At 30.2% G+C, this 23,149-nt stretch overlaps 4 protein-coding genes across 4 annotated transcripts; 2 read left to right on the top strand and 2 right to left on the bottom strand.

Annotated features, from left to right (window-relative positions):
* Window positions 1-729: 729 nt before the first annotated feature.
* LOC106372378 (UDP-glycosyltransferase 92A1) lies at window positions 730-2,549 on the bottom strand. The gene has a single exon (XM_013812579.3). The coding sequence runs from the start codon at window positions 2,423-2,425 to the stop codon at window positions 965-967; it is 1,461 nt and encodes a 486-aa protein (XP_013668033.1). The 5' UTR covers window positions 2,426-2,549; the 3' UTR covers window positions 730-964.
* Window positions 2,550-3,537: 988 nt separating this feature from the next.
* Window positions 3,538-6,117, bottom strand: LOC106372379 (IRK-interacting protein-like). The gene is made up of 2 exons (XM_013812580.3): window positions 5,653-6,117; window positions 3,538-5,098 (listed from the first exon to the last, which is right to left on the bottom strand). Exons 1-2 carry the CDS (start codon window positions 5,860-5,862, stop codon window positions 3,596-3,598), a joined length of 1,713 nt encoding a protein of 570 aa, XP_013668034.1. The 5' UTR covers window positions 5,863-6,117; the 3' UTR covers window positions 3,538-3,595.
* Window positions 6,118-14,035: 7,918 nt separating this feature from the next.
* Window positions 14,036-14,440, top strand: LOC106370639 (histone H3.3). Its single transcript, XM_013810636.3, has one exon. It carries the CDS (start codon window positions 14,036-14,038, stop codon window positions 14,438-14,440), a length of 405 nt encoding a protein of 134 aa, XP_013666090.1.
* Window positions 14,441-20,228: 5,788 nt separating this feature from the next.
* Window positions 20,229-22,245, top strand: LOC106370638 (DNA damage-repair/toleration protein DRT100). Its single transcript, XM_013810635.3, has one exon. It carries the CDS (start codon window positions 20,959-20,961, stop codon window positions 22,078-22,080), a length of 1,122 nt encoding a protein of 373 aa, XP_013666089.1. The 5' UTR covers window positions 20,229-20,958; the 3' UTR covers window positions 22,081-22,245.
* The last annotated feature ends 904 nt before the right edge of the window (window positions 22,246-23,149 follow it).

The following is a 23,149-nucleotide window of genomic DNA, read 5'->3' as shown; positions in this document are numbered from 1 at the left end:
CAGGTTAATTGTTTTTTTTATTCAAAAAATTTGATCCATTTGATCTGCAAGAAAAAAAAATATGAAATCTGCATCCGCCCCACTTAAATCCGCGGGTGATTCGGTAGTCCCGTGGATAATATTAATAATAAAAAAAATTATTAATTTAAAATTTTTATTAAAAATAATAATAAAATTTAATATTTTAATTTTTTTTTTTTAAAAATATAATAAAATTTAATATTTCAACTAATTTTTTATTAAAAATAAAAATATTAATCTATTTATAGTTAAAATTTAATATTTTTTAATTTTTTTGTTTAAAAATAATATTTAAAATTTTTTTCAATTATTTGCAGGTTGACGGGTATTCGCCGTTGAATTTTGGCTGATCCGCATCCGTCCCGCACAAAAATCACTCAACCTGTACCCGTAAACCAAAATTTTCATATCACTCGACCCGCACCCGCCCCGCAACGGGTCAATCGGAACGGAGCCCGGGGATAATGATTTATATTCCCAGCACTAACTATGTAGTATGGACTATTGCGGAGATGGAGGAGGACATTAAAGACATTCTTTGCCTTATTGAAGAAAGAAAAGCATAGCATAAAAATAGAGGATACTATAATTGTGAAACAGCATCTTTACAACGACATTGTTGCTGTTTTAGCAAAACTTTCGCAAACGGCTCTTACCTTTTTTCCTTCTTCTACTATCTAGTCATCCTACTCCTATGTACTTCATAACAACACACCTTACTTCTTCAGACATATTATTCGATGTGAAAGATACAGATATAAACTCTTGTGCCCATGTGTGTCCAACTCAACAAACAAAAGAGTATCTAACACTTTATGAAAAGAGTAGTTCTTCTATCACAACACTTGTGTGGTATAACCACCGGTCATAGTTATTCATTTTTTCTAATAATGTGATTCCCAATAAGATCCTTATACAAACCATGCATCTATTAACTAGTGTCTTAACTCTTCTCGTTCTTGACCGTTGCATGGCTAATAAACTCTTCCAGACCAATAACAGAAGAGCCATTAACTCCATCATCCATCGCTCTCCTTACTAACTCCTTCACCTCTTTAGCCTTCTTCCTAACCTCTCTCCCTACCTCGCTCTCCTCCTCCATCACCAGCTTGATCTTAGAAACAATCTCATCACATTTGATATCACACCTCTTACCACGCGCCACCTCAACCGATACCCCAACATGTTTCTCCATCAATATCGAATTAAAGAACTGCTCCCCCGCCATAGGCCATCCGAGCAATGGCACACCGTAGCTAAGCGACTCGAGTATCGAGTTCCAACCACAATGACTCAAAAACACACATGTTGCCTTGTGTGACAATATATCAACCTGTGGCGCCCATTTCTTCAGAATCACTCCTCTTCTTGATTTCTTGATTCTTTCTTCAAACCCTTCCGGTAAATACTCTTTCACATCAAAGTCTTTATTCGCCTCCACGCCCATTGGTGGCCGCACCACCCATATGAAGTTCTTCTCGCTACTCTCTAACGCCATAGCCAGCTCCAACATGTGAGTTTGAGAAATAGAGTTCATCGAACCAAAACACACGTAGACAACCGAATGGTCCGGTTTTGTGTCGAGCCATGCCTTCACACCTTCCTCTGTCGACCTCGAGCCAGCATCGGGTAAAACCGGTCCGACCGGCCAAACCGGTTTACCACCGGTTGTTTTACGAAAATAAGACAAACCGATGTGATCAATTTCCTCAACCGTATTGAACAAGAATCCATCGAAATCAGACCATCCTGGCAGATTTTTCTTCATGAAAACCGACCATTCATCGCTTCCGTCAGCTTCTAACATGAAGTAGTTCAACTGAGTCTTCTCAATCTCCCCTGCTTCTTGAAAATCATGTAATAGAAACTGATCTTGTTCGGTTTCTTTGTGCGGCAAGTGAAGCCAAATGGATCTATAACAACCTAACCCAAAAGCACCAGAAGCGCTAAAGATAAACGAAGAAACACCAACCTCTTTGCAAACCTCACCGATCCAGCCCAAGAAGAAATCTCCAACCACCACAACATCATCTCCTTCTCTCAAGATCTTAGTGAGCAAGTCTCGAAAGGGCTCACGGAGGGATCTTGAAGCTTCGAGGAGGCTGATGACGAGAGAGTAAGGGAGAGAGTCGAAATTCTCGGCGTCGTGAGGGAGACCGTGGTCGGAGCTGTTGAAAGGCAACTCGATGAGTGTTATCGAGGAGTCAGGAGGAAGTTTGGAACGTAGTTTGGGCATGTTCAAAGGAGTGTTGACAAGAGAGAGGATGAGGTTGTCTTCTCTGTTCTTGTTCTTCTTGATCATCTTCTCTAAACGAAGGGCTAAAGAAACAAAAGGGATGATATGGCCTTGTGCCATGAAAGGAAACATGACAATATTCAGACTTTTAGGTTTAACGTCTGCCATCTCCGTGTTGAGGAAAAGCTTTTGAGATTCAGACAAGAAGATGGGCGTTACGGTCTGAACTCTATGAATAGAAAGAGAGAAGAGTCTTAAAGACTTGGGGATGTTTGGTATTAACTTTGGTTCTCTTCTCCCATTAGTCTATTTAATTTTTCTCACGTATTAATGGTGTAAAAGTGACGTTGGCTTTTTTAGATTTTCCACTAACTTTTTCAGTTATATTTTCCACATTTCAAGGTCAGGATTTTTGTCTTATTTTATTGGAAACGTAATAAATTTTTCAATCACAGTCATGCAATTGCCGATGTTAGTGCATTAGATACGGAAAAAAATCACAGACAGTTTTATTCTGATTTGCCATTAGTTTTTTTTTTCTTTGAGTAAGACTTTTGGTAATTGTTAGTTTGTTACAGAATGTTTTATGGGCTTATTTGCTAAATAGCTAAAAAAAAAGGAAATTAGATTTTTAGAGAAAGAGTAGAGAGAGATAGGAAGAGAAAGTAGGAGAGAGAGGATGTTTTTAGTTAGGTAGTAAATTTTGTTTTTTTTTGTGTTTACTGGATGCAATTTCCCATGTTTTATTGATAGATTCATTTAGAGTTGAAGAACATTTGTCTTGACCAAAAAGAGTTGAACAACATTGTTGACTTAGACCACCCTCGGCCCCAAGATACTGATAATGCGTTTTTTAACCATAAAATAATATTAAGTTGAGAAGTTTTTATGAAATAACTATAACCACTTAGAAACTGACAAAAGGCAAGTGGAGTTTTAATGGGTATTGCGTGATCTTGTTTGATAATATGTCTTTTGGTCTCTTTCCACTTTTAACTTCTATTGATTTTGATTATATTGTCAGATACTTAGTAAGAACTGTGCATGGAGGTGCTCTTCTTCCCCAATAACAAGATGCCAACTCATAATGTTTATGGACTTGTACTAGTATATAGATCACAACAGCTTCCTAATCATAAATCTAATGGGCCAACACACAAAAAGATGATGTCAACAAAAAGGTTATGGGCCTTTCTAACGATCTATTAACAATTTCCTCTTTGCCTGTTTGTTACCCATAAGACCATAATTAAACTTTTGAAAGATAAGACTCCTAAAGATTAAGAAGAAACGCAATAGATAAAGCTACATAAAAATTACATAGTGTTGTGACACTCTTCACCCTAATGACTTGTACCTGCAAAGAACCTTACATCTTAAAACCCTATCTTGAATATAAAACCCTGGCATCACCATAACCTTAACCCGCCCTTGTCCACGTGACGCTGATGATCTCTGCATCCTCTCTCGATCTCCTCCACCCATATCTTCCATATAACTCGACTCAAACACTCTGTTCTCTTCCACCCTCAAGATCCCCAACGCTGGCCTAAACGAGAAGGCAAGCAAATGAAGCAACCATACACATTTCGCAGCTACAAAGAACGCTTGAAGCATTTGTTCAGACCAAGGTCTCGTCCACTTCAACGTTGCAATGATCAAACTCATCTTCTCGTCGCAGAAGCTACTGAACTCCTCGCTGTAGTATTTTGTTCCCTTTTTCAAGACCTCGTTCCAGCTCAAGTTTCTCAAGGAAGCAAACGATGAGAAGTTAGCTTGACGTTCTTGTTCTGGATCGAGTAGTTTGGGCTTACCGTTCTTCTGGAAGACGCAGTTCTCGAAGTCTTGGTATATTGTTTGGCTTATGATGGATTCCAAGTGGTATTGAATGATCTTGGAGTACTTTGAGGTGAATGATAAGTTGTATGGTTGAAGGAGAGTGTTGATGTTACTCATTAAAGTCGAGTCTTCTTCGTCTATCTCTGTGACTAATGTTTTCAAGAACTGCTTTATCGATAGTCTTGATTCGGACACGATCTGCAAGAACCCTTCAACCATCACCTCTTCACTCACTGGCATCTCTGAGTTCGTCTTCTTCACTGCTTTGTTACTATTCTCTTGTGAGACTACTTCTGTTGCTTGTCTCAAAGCTTTCTTTAAACTGTCACAGTAACTTTCCAAGTACTGAAGCTTCTCGTTGAACTCTCCCAACGAAGATTTCATCTCTTCAACTTGTGTTAACGCAGCGTCTCTGCTTCTGTTTGCTTCAATCAACTCTCTCTTCAGCTTCTCAACACCAGAAGAACCAGAGTCTTTCAACACCTCATGAGAAACCTCTTCTGATCTCTCGGTTCTACTAGGAGAGTTAAAGATTGAGTTACTACTCTTTTGCTTCCTCTTTAACTTGGGGAACAACCAAGACATCACTCTACCTCCACGGTTCCTTGTCTGAGAAGCAACAACAACGGAGTGAGAATCCGTCAAGGGCACAACAAGATTAGAGCTCTTCAAGCTCTTGGTATCAAAACCTCTTTGTTTGTACTCGTTGCAAGAAGAGACCGATCTAAAATCAACCGAGCCACCACAGTTACTTCTACCGGTTGTGTAGAAATGTAACGGTGGTGGGGATCTGAGAGCGTCTGACATGGTGTAGACATGGGAATCTTGCTGAGGGGTTAAAGTCTTTCTTGAAGTTGAGGTTTTGTAAGAATCAGAGTGATACGTGTGTTTCAAGTCTTGTTCTTCATCTCCTTCTACTAAACCAACACCAGATTCATCCCAAGTTTCAGATAATGTGAGATTCTTGTGATGAAATGCAGATACAGGCTCATCTTCATAGCTCTGTGTCAAAACCAAGGAGATAAGTTAGAAGAGAAAAATGTGTAAAGTGGAAAAAACACAGTAACTTGTGTCCAAACTCAATACAGTGTGACAGCTAAAGGACAAAACAAGAAAAACAATGGTTCTACTTCTACCAAATCCAAGTCTTTTACTGTTTGTCTTTTTATACTTTCACAGTAATTTAAAACTATTAAGGCTATTAACCAAATCGTATAGTAATGTATTGTATATTGAGAAAATGGATTCCAAAACGCATAGTCATGTACAATATATGAATAAATTAAGAAAGATATCATCTAATTATCTCCTAATTCTTAAAATAAAACCAAAATTAGTGAGTCTAAACCGGATTAAACCAATAAATCTCGGGCTCGATGATAATTTACAAAAAAATGTGTTTAAAATGCTAACAAACTCAAATTCCCATACATAATGTCGAAAGCAATCAAGTAAAGAGATGCGAAAAAGTGAAGCAAAAACACATGGAACCCGACAAGAAAGATGATGAGAAAAAGATAAGGAGAGAGAGAAAGAGAGAGAGAGAGAGAAGTTACAGGAGTGAAAACAGGATAGTCATGAGCAGAGAGGTTGGGGAGAGGACGAGAAGCTGGAGAAGATGAAGAAGGGATTCTGATACTGTTGTAAGTAGAGGAAGGGCTTGACTTCTGCATAAGACCAGCTTGAAGTGCCCTCATCTTCACACCGTTTGCTATGGCTTCTTCTTTTTCTCTTCCCTTGTTCATTTTTGTTTCAGAAGAAGCCATGGAAGAAGAAGATTAGAGAGAGAAAGAAGAAAGAAAGAAGAGAGGCTGTGAATGCGATAGTGCGAGAGGAAAGGGTGTGTGTGATGAGGATGATGTCTGCGTGTGAGAGAGAGAGAGAGAGAGTTAAAATCCAAAGAATGTTCTGTCTCCCTTCTCTAAAAAGGACTTGATAAAAAGAGCGCATGTGAAGGGCAGAGTTCAAATTTTACGAAAATACCCTTTGTTTTCTTTTAAGTTTTTTTTTTTAAATCAAAATATTTTTTTCTTTCTTTAGAAACAACTAATTCAAATTTTATTTGGTACTAGATTTTTTAACCGCGCTACGCGCGGATAAGATATTATATGTATTTATCAATTCTAAAAAAATAATGTATAATATTATATTACATTATTTAAAGAATATAAAATAAGACTACATAACATAAATATATTTTTAAAATTTTCTTTGTGGAAATCATTTTTTTGTTTGATTGTTGTACTTGATTCACATATTTGCATAGATATTTGTGATAGATAAATAACTATATTTTTATTATCAGTAAATAAAATATTTATTATATAATATAAAAAAATGAAATTATTTATTTTTTAAACAAACTTGTCTCATGTTGGGGACTCAGTTATAGATATATCATATTCGAAGGATACATTTTTACAGTTATCAATCTTCTTAACAGTCAAGAAACAAATCTGAATATCAAAACAATATCTCATACGATCTCTTTGTGGAATAAATGCTCTGAAGAAATTAAATTTGGGCATAAAAAAGACTGGAAATAGATGTGCAAATGTGTTATCCAAGTCAGCTTTACAAAATATTATTCATAGTTTATATATCATTTATGTCCATCCTATTTTTTTGTCCATCATTTCTTAAACATCTTGAAATAACTAATGCTAATTAATAATAAACTTTTGGCTGGCAAAAATAAAAATCAAATTTGTCTAATTATCGCTTAAATATTTTATTAATATTGTCTTAGAAGCTTTCAAGTGATATTATAGTTTAATTTTTATTTATTTTTAGTTAATTTTTAAATTTCTATGTATTTAAGATTTTTCTCCATATTAAGCTACTATTTCTTTCACAGAATTGATATATATATATATATATATCATAAAAATTACCATCAAATCAGTTTTACTTATTTATTATTTTATTTTTAATGAAAATACACTTTTTAAATAATTTAATTTAAAATAAAATTATATATCAATTTGTTGTTTCTAACAATTTGATTGATTTAATTAATTTGTTTTGGTGAATAACTTAAAACGTTTTCATATAAATCGGGGAAAGCAAGCTTATGTTGTTATATATTTATTTGTGTAAATAGAATCTATATATAATGCTAGTGTAATAAAGAAAGAACATTATTTTTTGTAACTCCAAAAAGATACATTATTACAATTTGAAATTAATCAAAATTGAATAAAATGGTAATTAAATATTTGTAACTCTAATTGTTTTTTATCTTATTTAGTTGGATTCTCATGAAAAGAACTCTATGATTTTTCATATTTGTCAATGTTCTCACACATTCAAAGAATATATTAGCTTAGTCACTTACTTTTTTTTTTTTACAAAACAGAGTATCGTAGTCTTGAAAGTTTAATTCATATTATTGTAATTGTACGTAAGAGTTTGTGATTACATACTTAGTGATTCTTGTATATGTGTTCAAGAAAGTCTCAATTGCTTAGTGGTAACTGTCCTATATTTATGTCATACTAACCCGGGTTCGATCCTTTCCTTCGCATTGTTTTTTCATTTTTTTCGAAAAAATAAATGAGATGACGTGGCAACTTCGGGTTCTCTGATTGGTTGATTTTTCTATCCTACGTGGACATCCTCTCTACTCCTCATATAACCCTTTTAATATAGTATAGATATGCTACTAGATTTAATTCCTCTCAAACTTCTAATTTTATTGACAAAACTAGAGAACACTATGAATTTTCCTACACTTAAACTAATAAAAATGAAGAAGAATTTAAAACTTGCAAATAAAAGATTTTTAATAAATATGTATATTTTACTAGTGAACATTTAGCTTATTATATTGAAACATAAATATAAACAAAATGCTATAATATTGAAATTCTCAATACGGCTAGGAATTTTAAATTCTTGACACATTAAAGAATCATAGTTTAAAATTAAATTTACTGAATGAATCTCAATTTAAATAATTAGAATATGTTTAAAAACAAACATACTATAGAAGCTGTATGCTGCAGAAGTTGTATATTTTTGCTAAACTGTTTAATAGAATGATTGGTAGAGCAATATGAATATGTTATTTAAAATTATTATAAAAATTATTATATAATATTAATATATTTGTTTTAATGAATATATTTCTAATATATATATTATTATATTTCTAATATATATATATTATTATATAAAATTATATATATATATATATAATTTATTTATTTTATTTAATAATTATGCTTACATAAAAAAGTTATTTAAAAAATAATTAAATAATTAAATTATATTTTAAATGTGAAATACTATTTAAAAACATGTTTTTATTGTAAATTTATTTTAGAAATCAAAATTTTATTTTCTGAATAAAAATAATTTTATGATATCATTGAATAAACATAAATGAATTAGTTATATATTTTTTCTTAATTTTATAAATTACAAATGCAAATATTCTTCTAAAAGCTTTATATGAAAACATTGACTAGATAACATTTGGAGAGCATTAGTATTTTGTAAATGTTTTTCTAAATGTTTTTACAACAAATGTTGATTGGATAATGTAAAACATAATGCTAATGATAATGTTCTACCAATCAAGGTCTAAGTATTGCAGTCAGAACTTTGATAATATAATAAATATTGAAACCGAATTGTTTCCTAACCTAAGTTCGAACTTGGGAGCGCGTATGTTAGTGACTAATAATTGTCTATGTATCAAATGCGTATGACCAATTAAGATGCTCACAGAAACATCTACGCTAATAGATGGGTAGTTTGGTACGTACGTTAATGCTTAGCAACAAGTAACAACAACAACAAAAGGTCTCTTCAAGTCAGTCAACAAACCAAAAGGTCGTAGATACCAAAAAGATATGGATGCTTTCAAGTCTTTGCCGTGGAGAAGAAAATACTCGCAAAAAACATTTACTCGTTTTGATCCCCAGTCTCAGAAGAATAGGTATCTTAGAAAACATATGAGTCATATACCTTAGTTAAAAGCTAAAGAAAACTTTCTGACAAAACCAGATTTGTTCGTAGAAGATAGATTTTCGTGTGGGATTCATCATTCGCCAGAGTTGTTTTGCAGTAGTGTTGGAAAGTCGAGTTGTTTACATCAGCAAGTAATAATATAATGATGATAAAATCATTGTTAAGTGTGTTTAACTTTCAAAACCAAATCCACCAAACCCATGTATAAAGTACAAAAGAGCCTAACCTAATAAAGCATTTTGTCAAAACCTTCCACATGCGTAAAAGTATGTCTTGTAGCCTTTTTGCATTTTTCTTGCCAATGAACTGGGCATGCTTCACACTTCTTTGCTACAATTTATTTAAGATTTGTTTGTAAACGTATTTCTTACAACAGTTACAAAATATTATAAAACTGGGACTAATTTCTTATCCATAATAATTCTTTTTTGGGCCAACGTATCCATAATAATCTATCTTATTAAAACTCAAGTACAAATTAGATTTGTTTGGAAACATGAATAACATTTAAAAAAAAAATTTTTAGAAACATAGATTACAGTTTAAAAAAAAAAGTTTGTCTAGAAACATGGATTGCAGATTAAAAAAAGTTTGTTTGGAAACATATATTGAGTTAAAAACAAAAGATTTATTTGGAAACATAGATTGCAGTTTTAAAAAAAAAAAGTTTGTTTGAGAGGAGAGAGATTGTAGCATGGGCTCCTCCTATTGGTCGAGAGACAAAAGTGTGGGTCATGACTTTTTTTTAATTGGTTGTGTTAAACTTTTTTTCTCCTTCTATATTTATTTGATTCAATTATTATATATTAAATTATGCATTTAAGAAAATTATATCAAAATTTATCACTTTTCATACTCTATAAATAGAGACTTGTTTCATTAGATTTGGACAGAGAAAAAAAATCATCTTTAACCTCTCATAACTCTGTTTTTATATTTTTTTATCTTCTTTGAAAAAATGGATCCCAACCAAAACCTTTCTAATATTCCGTGGTTAGAAATATTTCTAAGTTTGCGAGTTGAATTTATTATATTAATTATGCTATATGTTTTATTATTTGTGTTGTATGCTTATTAATGTATTGTATTGAATTTTAAATTTTTTGTAATTCTATTTTTTTTATTAACAGATCTTTATATTTTTTTTATTTAATAATTGATATTTTTTATTGAAATTATAAAATTAAACATAAATTAATTAGTCATTTATACAACTTTTAAATATTTTAATTTAGTTTAAACTAATAGTTATTATTTATATGTAATTACAAAATAAAAGATGTAAAACAAAACAAAAATATGGAAAATAAAAATGGTAGGGTAAGATGTTGAATTTTATTAAACAAACCATTGTAAAGTATAAAAAATGAGTGGGTGTTGAATTATTAAGTGGAAGTAAGATAAACTGATGTGGAAGAAAGAGAAGATGATGTGGAAGGTGTTGTGTGTTGAATCTATTGTACATAGTCTTAGACCATGTGAAATGAGGGTGTGGAAACTCTCTGTCAACTGTTTAATCCCATACAATGAGAGTGTTGTAAACCTGTGTACAATGATGTGGCATCAACAAGCGTTGTATAGTTTCACCAGCTAAAAGAAAATTTTTTGTGGGCCACCGTGCCACGTGTTGCGATGTGGTTGGCTGAGCAGATTGCTTTTATTTTTAGGGAAATTGCACCCTATACACTAGACTTTTACCCTAATTAACCAAATACCCTAAATCCCACAATGTTATACCTTTCTCCATAGATACAAACTTGTCACATCATAGGTATTTTCATTTTTTTAGGGTTTTAAACCAATTCACCCTTATTTTTATCCCCACCCAATAATTCAAACACATTTATTATATAATAATTTTTTATTTAAAAATATGAAAATTATATCAAATTCAAGATTTTTTAAATCTATAAATAGAGACTACTCTCATTTCGTTTGGATACAGAAAAAAACATCATTTTTACTATAAGCAACTATTTAAGTGTTTTAAACCTTTCTTTTTTGTTAAATAGATGCTAATAATAATCATTTTACTCTTAACAATGTGTGTTTGTATCATGTGTATTTAAAGTTTCTTAATTTTAGTTGTTTTAATAATATTAATTTTCGTATTTTTAAAAATAAAATTAGGTAAAAATCTAACTTAAAAATGAATATATTCTTAATTTTAATTGTTTTATTAATATTTATTTTTGTATTATTTAAAAAGTAAGCTAATTATAATAATTGAAAATAATTATTATTAAAAGTTATGTTATTTTATTTTTAAGTTAATTATTAATATGTAATTATTATATTGTAAGAAAAACAAATAATATGAAATAAAAGTTGTGGGGTAGGATGTTGAATTTTTTAAAACAAACCATTGTAGAGGTTTAAAATGAAGTGGGTATTGAATAAATGAGGAAGGTATTCTTAGGAAATTCATGAGTGATCATGTTTTAGTAAGATAGATATTAACATGTAGATAAGAAAACTAATTAGAATGTAGTCGTGGACATATTATCCAATATCTGAAAAATAAACTAAAACCGAACCAAAAAGTCCGGAACTAAAACTTGATAAAAATATACAAAAATCTGAATGATTTCTACTTTTCTAAACCCAAAGAGCTAAAACCAAACGGAAAATCAACATAATATTATTAATTTATATATCTAATATAAAATTTTAATAAAAAATATCCAAAATCCAAATTACATGAATTATCTGGTTTTTCAGTTTTTTGAGGTTTAACTCAGGTTTTTTTGGTGATTTTGGAATTTTTGGCTTTAGACCCAAATAAATACCCAAATAAACCCAAACTATTTCTAATTTGGTTCACTTCGGGTTTTTTGAAAAAATAAAAACCCGACACGAACTCAACATCATCCGAATTGATCTGATTCGAAAAGTTATGGTTCATAAATGGGTCTTAACATCCCAAACCCAATTACTTGAAAACTGAATTAACCTAATTGACATGACCTAAAATTCGGATGTCCATCACTATGAGATGTTAAAATGAATTATTCTCAGTTAAATATCTTAAACTCAAATATTAAAATTCAGATCAGAAAAATTAGTAACTTTTAAATCGAAAATTTAACTAAAATGTTATTCCGCACTTTCAAAGCGCGGGTCAAAATCTAGTATATTTTAATACCACATCGATGATTTGTTATTTGAGATTTATATAACATAAAGAGTCTCAGTATTTAATGTGAGTATTGTATTTTGTTGAACAGATGTTCTAAGTCAAGATGATTTTAACATATAAACATTATAAATAGCCCATAAAATTTGTTTGTGCTATGAAGATATGGTCAAAACATATTACAAACAAATCATATGTTTCCATATAAACATTGGTGAATTGCTCAAAAATAAATTAAATTGCTCGTAAAGTAAATCTTAACTTCCAAATCAGTTTAAAATTATTAAACTCTCTTCACGCGGACATGTAATTCAGTTTAGAAAAAAAGTAATCCCTCCGCTTTTTTCACTTGACGCTTTATAGTTGTACACACCGATTAAGAAAAAAATTAATTTTCTACATTTGATTGTACTTTATAAATTCTCATTAACAAGGACATGAAATTCAGTTTAGAAAAGTACTCTTTTCGTTTTTTCCATTTGACGCTTTGTAGTTGTACACACCGATTAAGAAAACATTTAATTTTCTACATTTGATTATACTTTATACATTCTCATTAATACGGACATGGAATTCAGTTTAGAAAAAGTACTCTTTTCGTTTTTTTTTTCATTTGACGATTTGTAGTTGTATACACCGATTAAGAAAACATTTAATTTTCTACATTTGATTGTATTTTATACATTCTCATTAACACGGACATGGAATTCAGTTTAGAAAAAGCACTATTTTCGTTTTTTCCATTTGACGCTTTATAGTTGTACACACCGATTAAGAAAATATTTATTTTGTTACATTTTATTGTATTTTATACATTCTCATTAATGCGGATACAAAATTCAGTTTAGAAAAAAAAAATACTTCTTTCGTTTTTTTTTTCATTTGACGCTTTGTAGTTGTACAACCGTTTAGGAAACCATTTAATTTTATACATTTTCTGAACAAAAACTTCATTAATTATCTTTCTAACCATAATCAACAATAGAAAAATAATATGCAGAATAGAAAAAATAAAATCATAATAATTTTACATTGAAATTGAAAATCATGTAATTTGGAACAAACAATATTCAAAACGTCATTTATTAAAAAAAACAAAGGGAATATCATTTTGTTGGTTATTTGTCTTTTTTTTTGCATATTGAAACAAGAACATGGGCAATATTGAATTTTTAACAATCCAAAATATGGTCAAAATTTATTAAAAATGATTTCTTTGTAGCGTGGATTAAACCCCATAGTTCTCACTAACATGGATATGAAATTCAGTGTAGAAATGATTATCATTTCTTGGTTCTTTATCTATTTTTTTTTTTGATTTTGTATTTTGAAGCAAAACCATGGTCTTTATTTTTTAAATCATTTTAACGTTATGAACACTAATTTCATATTTTCCCTTGACAGTTATTATTTATACTAATATATATTTTCTCAAAACTAATTTAGAAGAAAATTTGATAATTTTCCTATGTTATAAAATGGGGATAAGCTTTTTCTTAAATTTCAGTTTATGTATTTTGATTCTTATTAATCATCGCAAATCACCACCTATCACAATCTGAAAAGAAAAATATATTGAACGTTGGTTTTAGAGGAAATAAACAATTATTTTTTCTTAAAAAGTAAAAAAATTTCATGGTTTTTGTTGGTCAAATATTTTGAATGGAGATAAGAACCATCTTAAACTTCCTTGAACAAAGATATTTTTCCTAATTTCCATAAATCCTCTGTAAATAAATATATGTCTTCAACCACACACAAATTCTCAAGAAGCATCTTTCACAATCAAATCTAAGTTTTCACATTTCAAATTTTTTTTGTTCATAATGGTTCGTTCCAAACAGAAAGCTTGGATGATGCCCCCAGGAACTAGTCGCCCTCCGCGGATTACCAATATGATGAGAGTAACACCCGGTAACCGTAGCATTAAGAAGCCGTATAGGTACAGGCCAGGAACTGTGGCGCTAAGAGAGATCAGAATGTATCAGAAGAACACATATCCACTGATCCCAAAACTTCCATTCGAAAGATTGGTGAAAGAAATAGGCCAGAGTTTAAAGGCAGAGTTACGTTTCCAGGGCATCGCTATTGATGCTCTCCAAGAAGCAGCTGAAGCTTTTCTCGTTGAGTTCTTTCATGACGCCAATTTGTTTGCCATACATGCCAAGCGAGTGACTATCATGTGTAATGATATCATGCTTGCTAAAAGGCTTCGAGGTGATAAACTTTGAAGTCATGATATGTATTATTTAAGATTTGGGGATTAATATTCCCCTTTGAATGTACCTTTCTTCTTATTTGAAATAAATAAACTTTGCTTTGGTTGCCAATTTTTTTTTCTTGATTAGATTTGTCTGTTGAATATCTAAAAACTAAAAAGTAATAATTATTATCATATACATATAAATGCAAGAGTCGTAAACAGAGTTGTTTAGAAACGTGCTATGTCCAAGTCCTTGGGAAATTTCTTCTTTCCTCCCCTGGATACGACCTTCATTTTGAGTCCTAATTTATGTATATATTTCCCACAAATCTCTCATTTTCACGTCAACAAAATATGAAAGTACATTATAACCGGCAAAAGGTAATGATTTTAGATCATTTGATAAACTTGAATAATGATTGTTATCATAAGCCATGTTAGTATTTCAATCAATCGAACTATGCATCATTTTTATGCAATAAAATACTTTTAGACGGCGAACGAACGTCTACTCCTACATGTGGGCATCTAGAGGGGTAAGATTGTTTTCGAGTTAACATTATATATATTTTACGTAAATGTAAATGTTGTAAACGTAAGAAGTAGGTGCATGTCTTAATACTACCAGGCGCCAGATATTATTTGCTAGCTATCGCATAACGTTACAACCCCGACTGTGATGCATTTTTCGAACATATAAATCCTCTTGAAGAGGTATACTGAATTTGAATTTACAATCAGATGATAAACGCATGACTGGTCTAAAAAGTGTTTGTGCGCTGAGCTTTGATCTTAAAAGTATAGAATGTTACTATCATGCTATTTAAATCAATATTTTGTTTTTAGGTTATTGCACAAGAATTTATTTTGTAAAAAATATGTCCATTTTCAAACCCGTTTAAATCAATATTTTGTTTTTAGGTTAGTTGTAATAATATTACAAATATGTCAATAAACAAATAAGATATACGTCTTATTATCCGTTTAGCTAAGTAATTTAGAAACTTTGAAAACAACTTATCATTTGAAACTAATTAAAAACTAAACACATTCCAATCTTATCAGTTAACAAATTAATAAGGTAAATTATAACGATAACTCGAAAATTCATGATTTCCGTAAATCATGTAAGACGTGTGTGGTCAAAAATATGATATATGGTAATTTAAGAGATATTATTCCTTGATAAAAAAAGAGGAAGAAATCTTATTCCTTAACAGATTTTTTTCTTTACATATCAGACATATTCTTATTTTCTTCTTCCTTATATGTATTTTCTATAAAGAAAAGTATTTTCAAAGAATTACATATTTACAAATTAAGAAGGAGATTTTGGTATAACAATACACAAATTGAAAGAAATTTACGGGGGTTATTGGCTTAAGAATTCTAGAGGAATTATTAAATTTTAAGAATCTATTGTTATTGGTTTATAAACTTCTGAAATCTTTCCAAAATCTATTGTTATTGGTTTGAGGACTTTTAAATTTTATTCAAATCTTTTGTTATTCAAAAAGTTTAGTTATTATTGATTTTTCTATTCTTTTAAAATCTATGTTTATTGGGAGGTAAATTCTTTATATTTTTACTCATAATCTAGATTTTGAAAATATCAAGTGTACTTATAAGATTTTAGAAATCTGTGTAACAGTAAGAACATACATATATAGCATGATATATCTTCTGTTTGGCCTATGATATAATCTTTCTTTTGTTAGAATGGTGTCTCGAAAAACAAAAAGTCAATGAAAACTAAACAGAAAAATCTTTCATGTATAGTCATAACGAAACAAAGAACAAACCATAGCACAAAGAAGCAGTACCATAAAAAGTATCTGTCTACGTGAACATACCAAACCATAATACCAATAAAAACAATCTGTCTCATTAACACTAATGACTTCCATTTCCTATTGCATGTGTCCACATTAGAAGCTATCATGTTTCTCTAATTATTAGCGTATTCAATGATTTTAGAACCTTATGAAAGTTCTCACTAGTGTCAAATAGTGATCTCTTGAACATGTCTATTGTGTAACAATATTTTGAACTCAGACCAATAGTTAGGAGAAATGTAGCCACCAACTCTTCAACACATATATTGCTGGTATCTCAAAGATATATTATGCTGAAACGAGAAACCAATAACAGCGAGAACTGATTTATCAAGATGTCTATCATTGTGTCAATTACGTGATGTTTATATATATAGTTTACATTAAGATTTTGTTTTGGAAAAATTCTAGAAAGATTGTTATACATTCCTTATAAGGAGAAACCTTGAAAAAAAAAATATTGTGCAAATCTATAATAATCAATAAAAATATATTGAAATCAATACATATTTGATGGAAATTTACACAATATTTGTAACTCTACTTAACTTCTAAAAGTCTGTCAACCTTTAAAATCACTAAACTCCTTCCGAATTCTGATTCCAATAACACCCCCCCCCCCCCCTCCCCCCTTATGTTGTTTGTCCCTCCCAAATATCATCACGAAATACATCATGGGCAGTGATAGTTTTATGATTTGTTTAAGGTGAATATTAATCGGATCAATTATTTCAAAAATAATAAGAATAAGATTTTTTAAAATTGTATTTAATGCTCCTACTCCAGTTTTTTAATCACGTAGAAAGTAATAAAAATCCATTTTTGTCTATGAATTCATTTTTCCAATAATTAATTTTTTTTAACTTTGAATCTAAATGACTTTATTAATGCATTATAGCGGAAATATTGTAGAACTTCAAAATTATAAAAATTGTTCTATCACCATGATCATATAAAGGCTCGTTAATGCTTAGACCATATTTAACAAACCATTTAACAATCTAAGTGTTTATTGTTAAATGCAACAATAATAAACACTAGATTTTGATCCACGCTTAGAAAGCGCCGGTTTGTTTTTCATTTATTAATAAAAATAGTTTAACAATTGTTCTATAATAATGTTTGGGTTTAAAAAATATTTTATTCAGACCCATGGTTGAATCCATAGATTCAATATTTTGTATATAATGCGGTTCAGATTTTATGAAAAATCATTAATTAAAAATAAGATAAACTCCGATAAAAACTCAAAAATTCACTATTAACCCGCGATCTAATACCATTGATCCAATAAAAACATATAATATCTGATAATATTTTTAATTTTTAGTTGCATTGCTCATATAATTTTTAATGTTGTATAAACTTGTGATTCCTTAGATTTTGATGAAATTTTTATCATGGCATTCAACTAAAATGATAATATAAAAAATTTATTGATATGATACTATTAGTTTATTTTTATTATTGATAACATATCATAAGTTTGTACTTTATTTTACATTTAAAATTTAATTTTTATGATACTTTTTAAAATAATCTTAAACACTCATAATTGTCATATAAATTTTATGTATAAAATAACAAAATAAATAATATTTTTAATTTTTGTATATGTATTAATTTTTGATTGATGAATAATATTATAGGCGAAAAATAATATTCAAATATGTAAATGATGTATATGGTTTAGGATATAGAGTTTTGGTTTGTATTGAAAATATGCATGATATTTGAATGATCTATTTTGAATATTGATACATAGGTTTAATAAATTAATATTTTGGTGTCATTATGTTAGTTTTCATAAATATTTATTTTCCAATTCTTTTACTCCAGATTATGTTGCAAATGAACAACAAATGATCGATTGTGCTGATTAAATAGTAGTATGAGACTAATATTAGGTGTATGTTAAAAATGATTAGTTGTATATTATATACATGCAGTGTAGTCCCAGCTGTGAATAGCCGTTTGTGCATGAATTAATTATTGTTTTGACCAATGTATATAATACAAACCGGCTTGAATTCACGGTTAAGGAAAGTATTATAAACATTATTTTAGAAAGTATAAACAATGGTCGTAGATAATGGTTTAAGTTAATAACTAATTGATCCAACAACTTTTTATAAGTAGATTTTTTATATTTTCTTCAGTTTTAATAGTATAGATGTAATTTAACAAGTAGCATTTACGCTAGAACGGAGTGGCTAACATTAATTATTAGTCATTATCTTACAATACTTCTCATTTACGTGTTTTCATCTCCCATTTACGTGTAAACAGTGATTCATTACGTTAATTCTCGAAGTCTATTAAATTTTTATGCGTTTTTTAGGATTAGGAAAATTATTTTTATATGATAAGCATGTTTTCAAATAGAAAATATAGTTTTTGAATCTGATATATATACATACGGATCTACAAAATTATATATTTATTCATTCACAAAATCAATATACAAACCCTAAACGGATTTGCTTCAGTACATTTTTGCTTTAAAACAGATATTTGCTTTAAAATAGATATTTTCTTTAATAAAATAATTTAATTTTTAAGATAGAAAGACATATTATTAGGATAAGAAATTACAAACATTTTTGTAAATTGCATAAGAAGTTACAAACATTTACTTGGATTTCTATTATTAATAGATAAGATATACGGAAATTGAAATGAAGAGGAGGCTGGGTGATGAGGAAGAAGAACTCAAGCACATGCGTGCACATGAGTTAAGTTTCGAAAACGTCAATTCCATTAATGTCGCTCTTCTGGCTTATCTCACTTCCTTCTAAATCACCATTAACACAACTGCCAAATCTCTGTATCACGTTTGCTATCCTTTTTTCAGGGCCGACCATGAATTTTGATAAACCGTGATTTACTACAAGACCATGTTATTAGTATCTATATTATTAACTAGGGTGTTTTCGTACACCGTGGTGCAGTAATAAAAAAATTAAATTATATATAAAATAAAAGTTTATTATTAATTTAGATTTTATTATTTTTACATATATTTTAATCTAAATTTTGATTTAATTGAACATAAAATGAAGATAAAATGAACATTTTTGTTTATTTTAAATTATATTTAAGAATAAATATGTATATATTTAAAATTAGTAACTTAGATAGATTTTTTATCTATTTCTTTTGGATAATATATTAAATCAACTTGTATAAATTAACAAAAAAAAAAATTGATACAAAGTTGTATAATGATCAAAAATTAAAACTAAACAATATTTTAAAATTTGCAGATATATAAAATAAATAATTATATTACGATTAAAAATATATATTTTTAAAAATTGTAAAAATAATTGAAATCCTTTTTAGTAATAAAATTGTATAATTATAAAAAATAGAAATAAATAATATTTCAAAATTTATAAAATATTATTATATTATTCAGTGTCATATTTGAATAGATTTACTTTAATGATATTGTATAATTTACTCCCATATTCTAAAAGAATTACCAAAAATATAAATAACCATTAAATGTAATTGTCCATGTCACATTTAACCATAAGCCATGTTTTTATTTTTAGTATGTTATATCATATTTATTTAGTGAAACTGAATATAGAGAGCACATGAGTCAAAATTACTTTGCAAATAATGTATTGGGGACTAGGTGTTTTCTAGATCATGTGCAGTAATAGATTTTTAAATTTAAATTATATTTTTAAATATTTTTTTATTACTTTTACTAATATTTTAATAGAAATTTGATTTAATTAAACATAAAATTAAGATAAAAACATAATTTTCTTAAATTATATTTAAGAATATATCTGTATAATTCAAAATTATAATACCAGATATTTTTAATCTATTTATTTTGATTAAATATATTAAATCAACTTGTAAAAAATAATAAAAAAAATTGATATATAAATCATATGATTATCAAAAATTAAAACTAAATAGTATTTATAAAATTTGTAGATATATAAAAGAAACTAATAATATTACAATTAAAATATATAATTTTAAAAAAAAATTGTTGAAAACTTTGAAAGTTTTAGTGATAAAATTTGTATAATTATAAAAATAGAATTAAATAATATTTCAAAATTTGTAACGTTACATTTGAATATATATATATTTAATGATAATGTAAGAGTTATTACTATATTGTAGAAGTTTACCAAAAATATAGATTAACAGTAAATATAATGTATGAATATTACTATATTTATTATAAAATTTAACAAAAATATAAATCAACATTAAATGTAATTATTCATATCATATTTAGCTATAGACCATGTCATCAATTTTAGTAGTCATGTCACATTTTTTTTATAAAATTGATTATAGAGAAGTTCTAGCAAATCACTTATCAAATAATGTATATAGGATTTATCTAATCTATATCTTGGAACTATTAGTACAGCCAAGCAACAGAAACAAGAACATAACCATGTTATTAATTAGTATCATTTGATTATATTGACAATTAAATAAAACTGATCATACTATGATCAAAGTGTATTATTAATTAATATAAACGAGAAGGTTCAACGAAGCAATATGCACTAACAAAAAGTATTGTTTCGTCGTGTTGCACCTATAAATACAACACCATACTCGTTAAGTCGTCTCCATGTCAAACCTGTGTAAGCTCATAAACACATCACACCAAGATTCTTCGATATTATATTTACTTTTATAGTCAGTCTTGTAAACGGGAGCCATGGATGCTAAGAATGCGTTAGTGATTGTATTAACCAGCATCGCCGTACTGCTTCTCGCCGGTGCCCCCACGGTGGTCCAAGCTTGTCTCCCTTCCGAACGAGCGGCGCTTCTCGAGTTCCGAGCAAAGCTCAACGAGCCTTACATTGGCGTATTCAAAACATGGAAAGGCCAAGACTGCTGCAACGGGTGGTACGGCGTGAGCTGCGACCCCAAAAGCCGCCGAGTCTCCGGCATCACCCTCCGCGGAGTATCGGAGGAGCCGATTTTCCAAAGGGCGAAACGGAAGGGGTTCATGACCGGCACCATCTCGCCGGCGTTGTGTAAACTCACTCACCTCTCCGGCGTTACAATCACCGACTGGGAAGGAATCTCCGGCGTGATTCCGAACTGCATCACGAATCTTCTTGCAATGAGACATTTGGATCTCGCCGGAAATAAAATCTCCGGCGTGATTCCGGCGAATATCGGGAAGCTCACGAAGCTAAGAGTGCTGACTCTCGCCGATAATAAATTATCCGGTGGGATTCCTCCGTCGATCACGAGGTTGACGAGCTTGTCGCATCTTGATTTGAGGAACAATTATATCTCCGGAGTCATACCGGGAGATATCGGCCGGTTAAAGATGCTGAGCCGTGTGCTCTTAACCGGTAACAGAATCTCGGGTCAAATACCCGAATCTTTGACCCGGATCTACCGGCTCGCGGATCTTGAGCTCGGGATGAACCGAATCACCGGTACGATCCCGGTTTCGTTAGGCAAAATGTCTGTTCTCGCGACGCTCGATCTCCACGGGAACTTGATCTCCGGCGCGATTCCGGGGAGTTTGATGACTTCGTCGATCTCGAATTTGAATTTGCGCGGGAACCGTCTTGGTGGAAGGATACCGAACACGTTTGGACCGAGGTCGTACTTCACGGTGCTGGATCTTTCGAACAACCGTCTACAGGGGGCGATTCCCGCGAGTATCACGACGGCGTCGTTTATAGGACACATCGACGTGAGTTATAACCAACTGTGTGGGAAGATTCCGACGGGATCTCATTTTGGTCATCTTGAAGCGGCGTCGTTTGCTTACAATAGATGCCTCTGTGGAAAGCCTCTTGGGATCTGTCGAAAATAATTACAATCATTAAGAAATTATTTGGGAGGGGGAATCAAATGCGCTTTGATTTTTGTTATGTTTATTCTATAGTACTATTTACATTAGTACATTATTATCATTTCATATGTAATTCCCATTTGGTGTTTTCTTCTCTGTCTGCCATGATTCTCGAACGCTCATTGATGAGAGGGAACAAGTAGGAAAATAAATATTTCCCGGTTCTAGATTGTTACTTGGCTTGCATATATCTCCTGACAGACGAGCCATGACCACGTGTATGTGAGATACAAGAAGTAGTTTAGTGGGTCTTGAGCCCAATGTCGGTGGTGCTGGTGCATGGGTCGTGACTTGGGAGAATGGTGCACATGAATAATACACGACCAAAACAACATACGAGACACTCAAGTTTTACTTCATGGATCTTTCCTCAAAGCTATAGACAGTTTTTTAGACAGAGACTTGTTGTGGGAAAGCTAAAACTTGCGGCACTTGTAGGATAAAATAAAATAAAATAAAATAAAATAAAATAAAATAATAGGACTTACGTGTAAACTATCAAAGGTACTAAAAAGAATATTCTCTCTATGTTTTTTTGGTAGTATTTTTTTATTCTAGTTATTTTAAAATTTCAGTGCATTTTAATTTATTTTCAACTTAATATTAATTGTAAACTTTATTGATCTTATAAATAATTATATTTATCTTAAATAATATTTTTCAAGTAATTAATATGAACATACACTTATTTTAATTATTTTTAAATATATGTAAAAAATGTCAAAATAACATTTGAAAAAGAGAAAGCAGTAAATAATAAAAATGAATTAAAAATTATTTTCTACCGAATAGAAGAGAAGAGAAGCAGTCTTGTGTAGAGAGTAGAAAAGGCCAGAAACAAAAAAAAAACAAAACTTATCATTCTGAAGAAAGCTAAGGACATCGACAACCTACCTAGAAAATCAGTGAAAACTCACAAATGAAGAGTTGGGATCGGTGCTCTACAGGACAGCCTGAAGCCCACGGACAGGTTGTTACAGTTTTGTGGCGGACAATGCTTATCTCTTTGAAAGTCTTTTGCTTTATTAAG

This window comes from Brassica napus, chromosome A10 (genome assembly GCF_020379485.1).
Source record: "Brassica napus cultivar Da-Ae chromosome A10, Da-Ae, whole genome shotgun sequence".
NCBI lineage: Eukaryota > Viridiplantae > Streptophyta > Magnoliopsida > Brassicales > Brassicaceae > Brassica > Brassica napus.
Note: the sequence above shows the minus strand (reverse complement) of the source record. Positions and strands in the feature narration are given on the sequence as shown.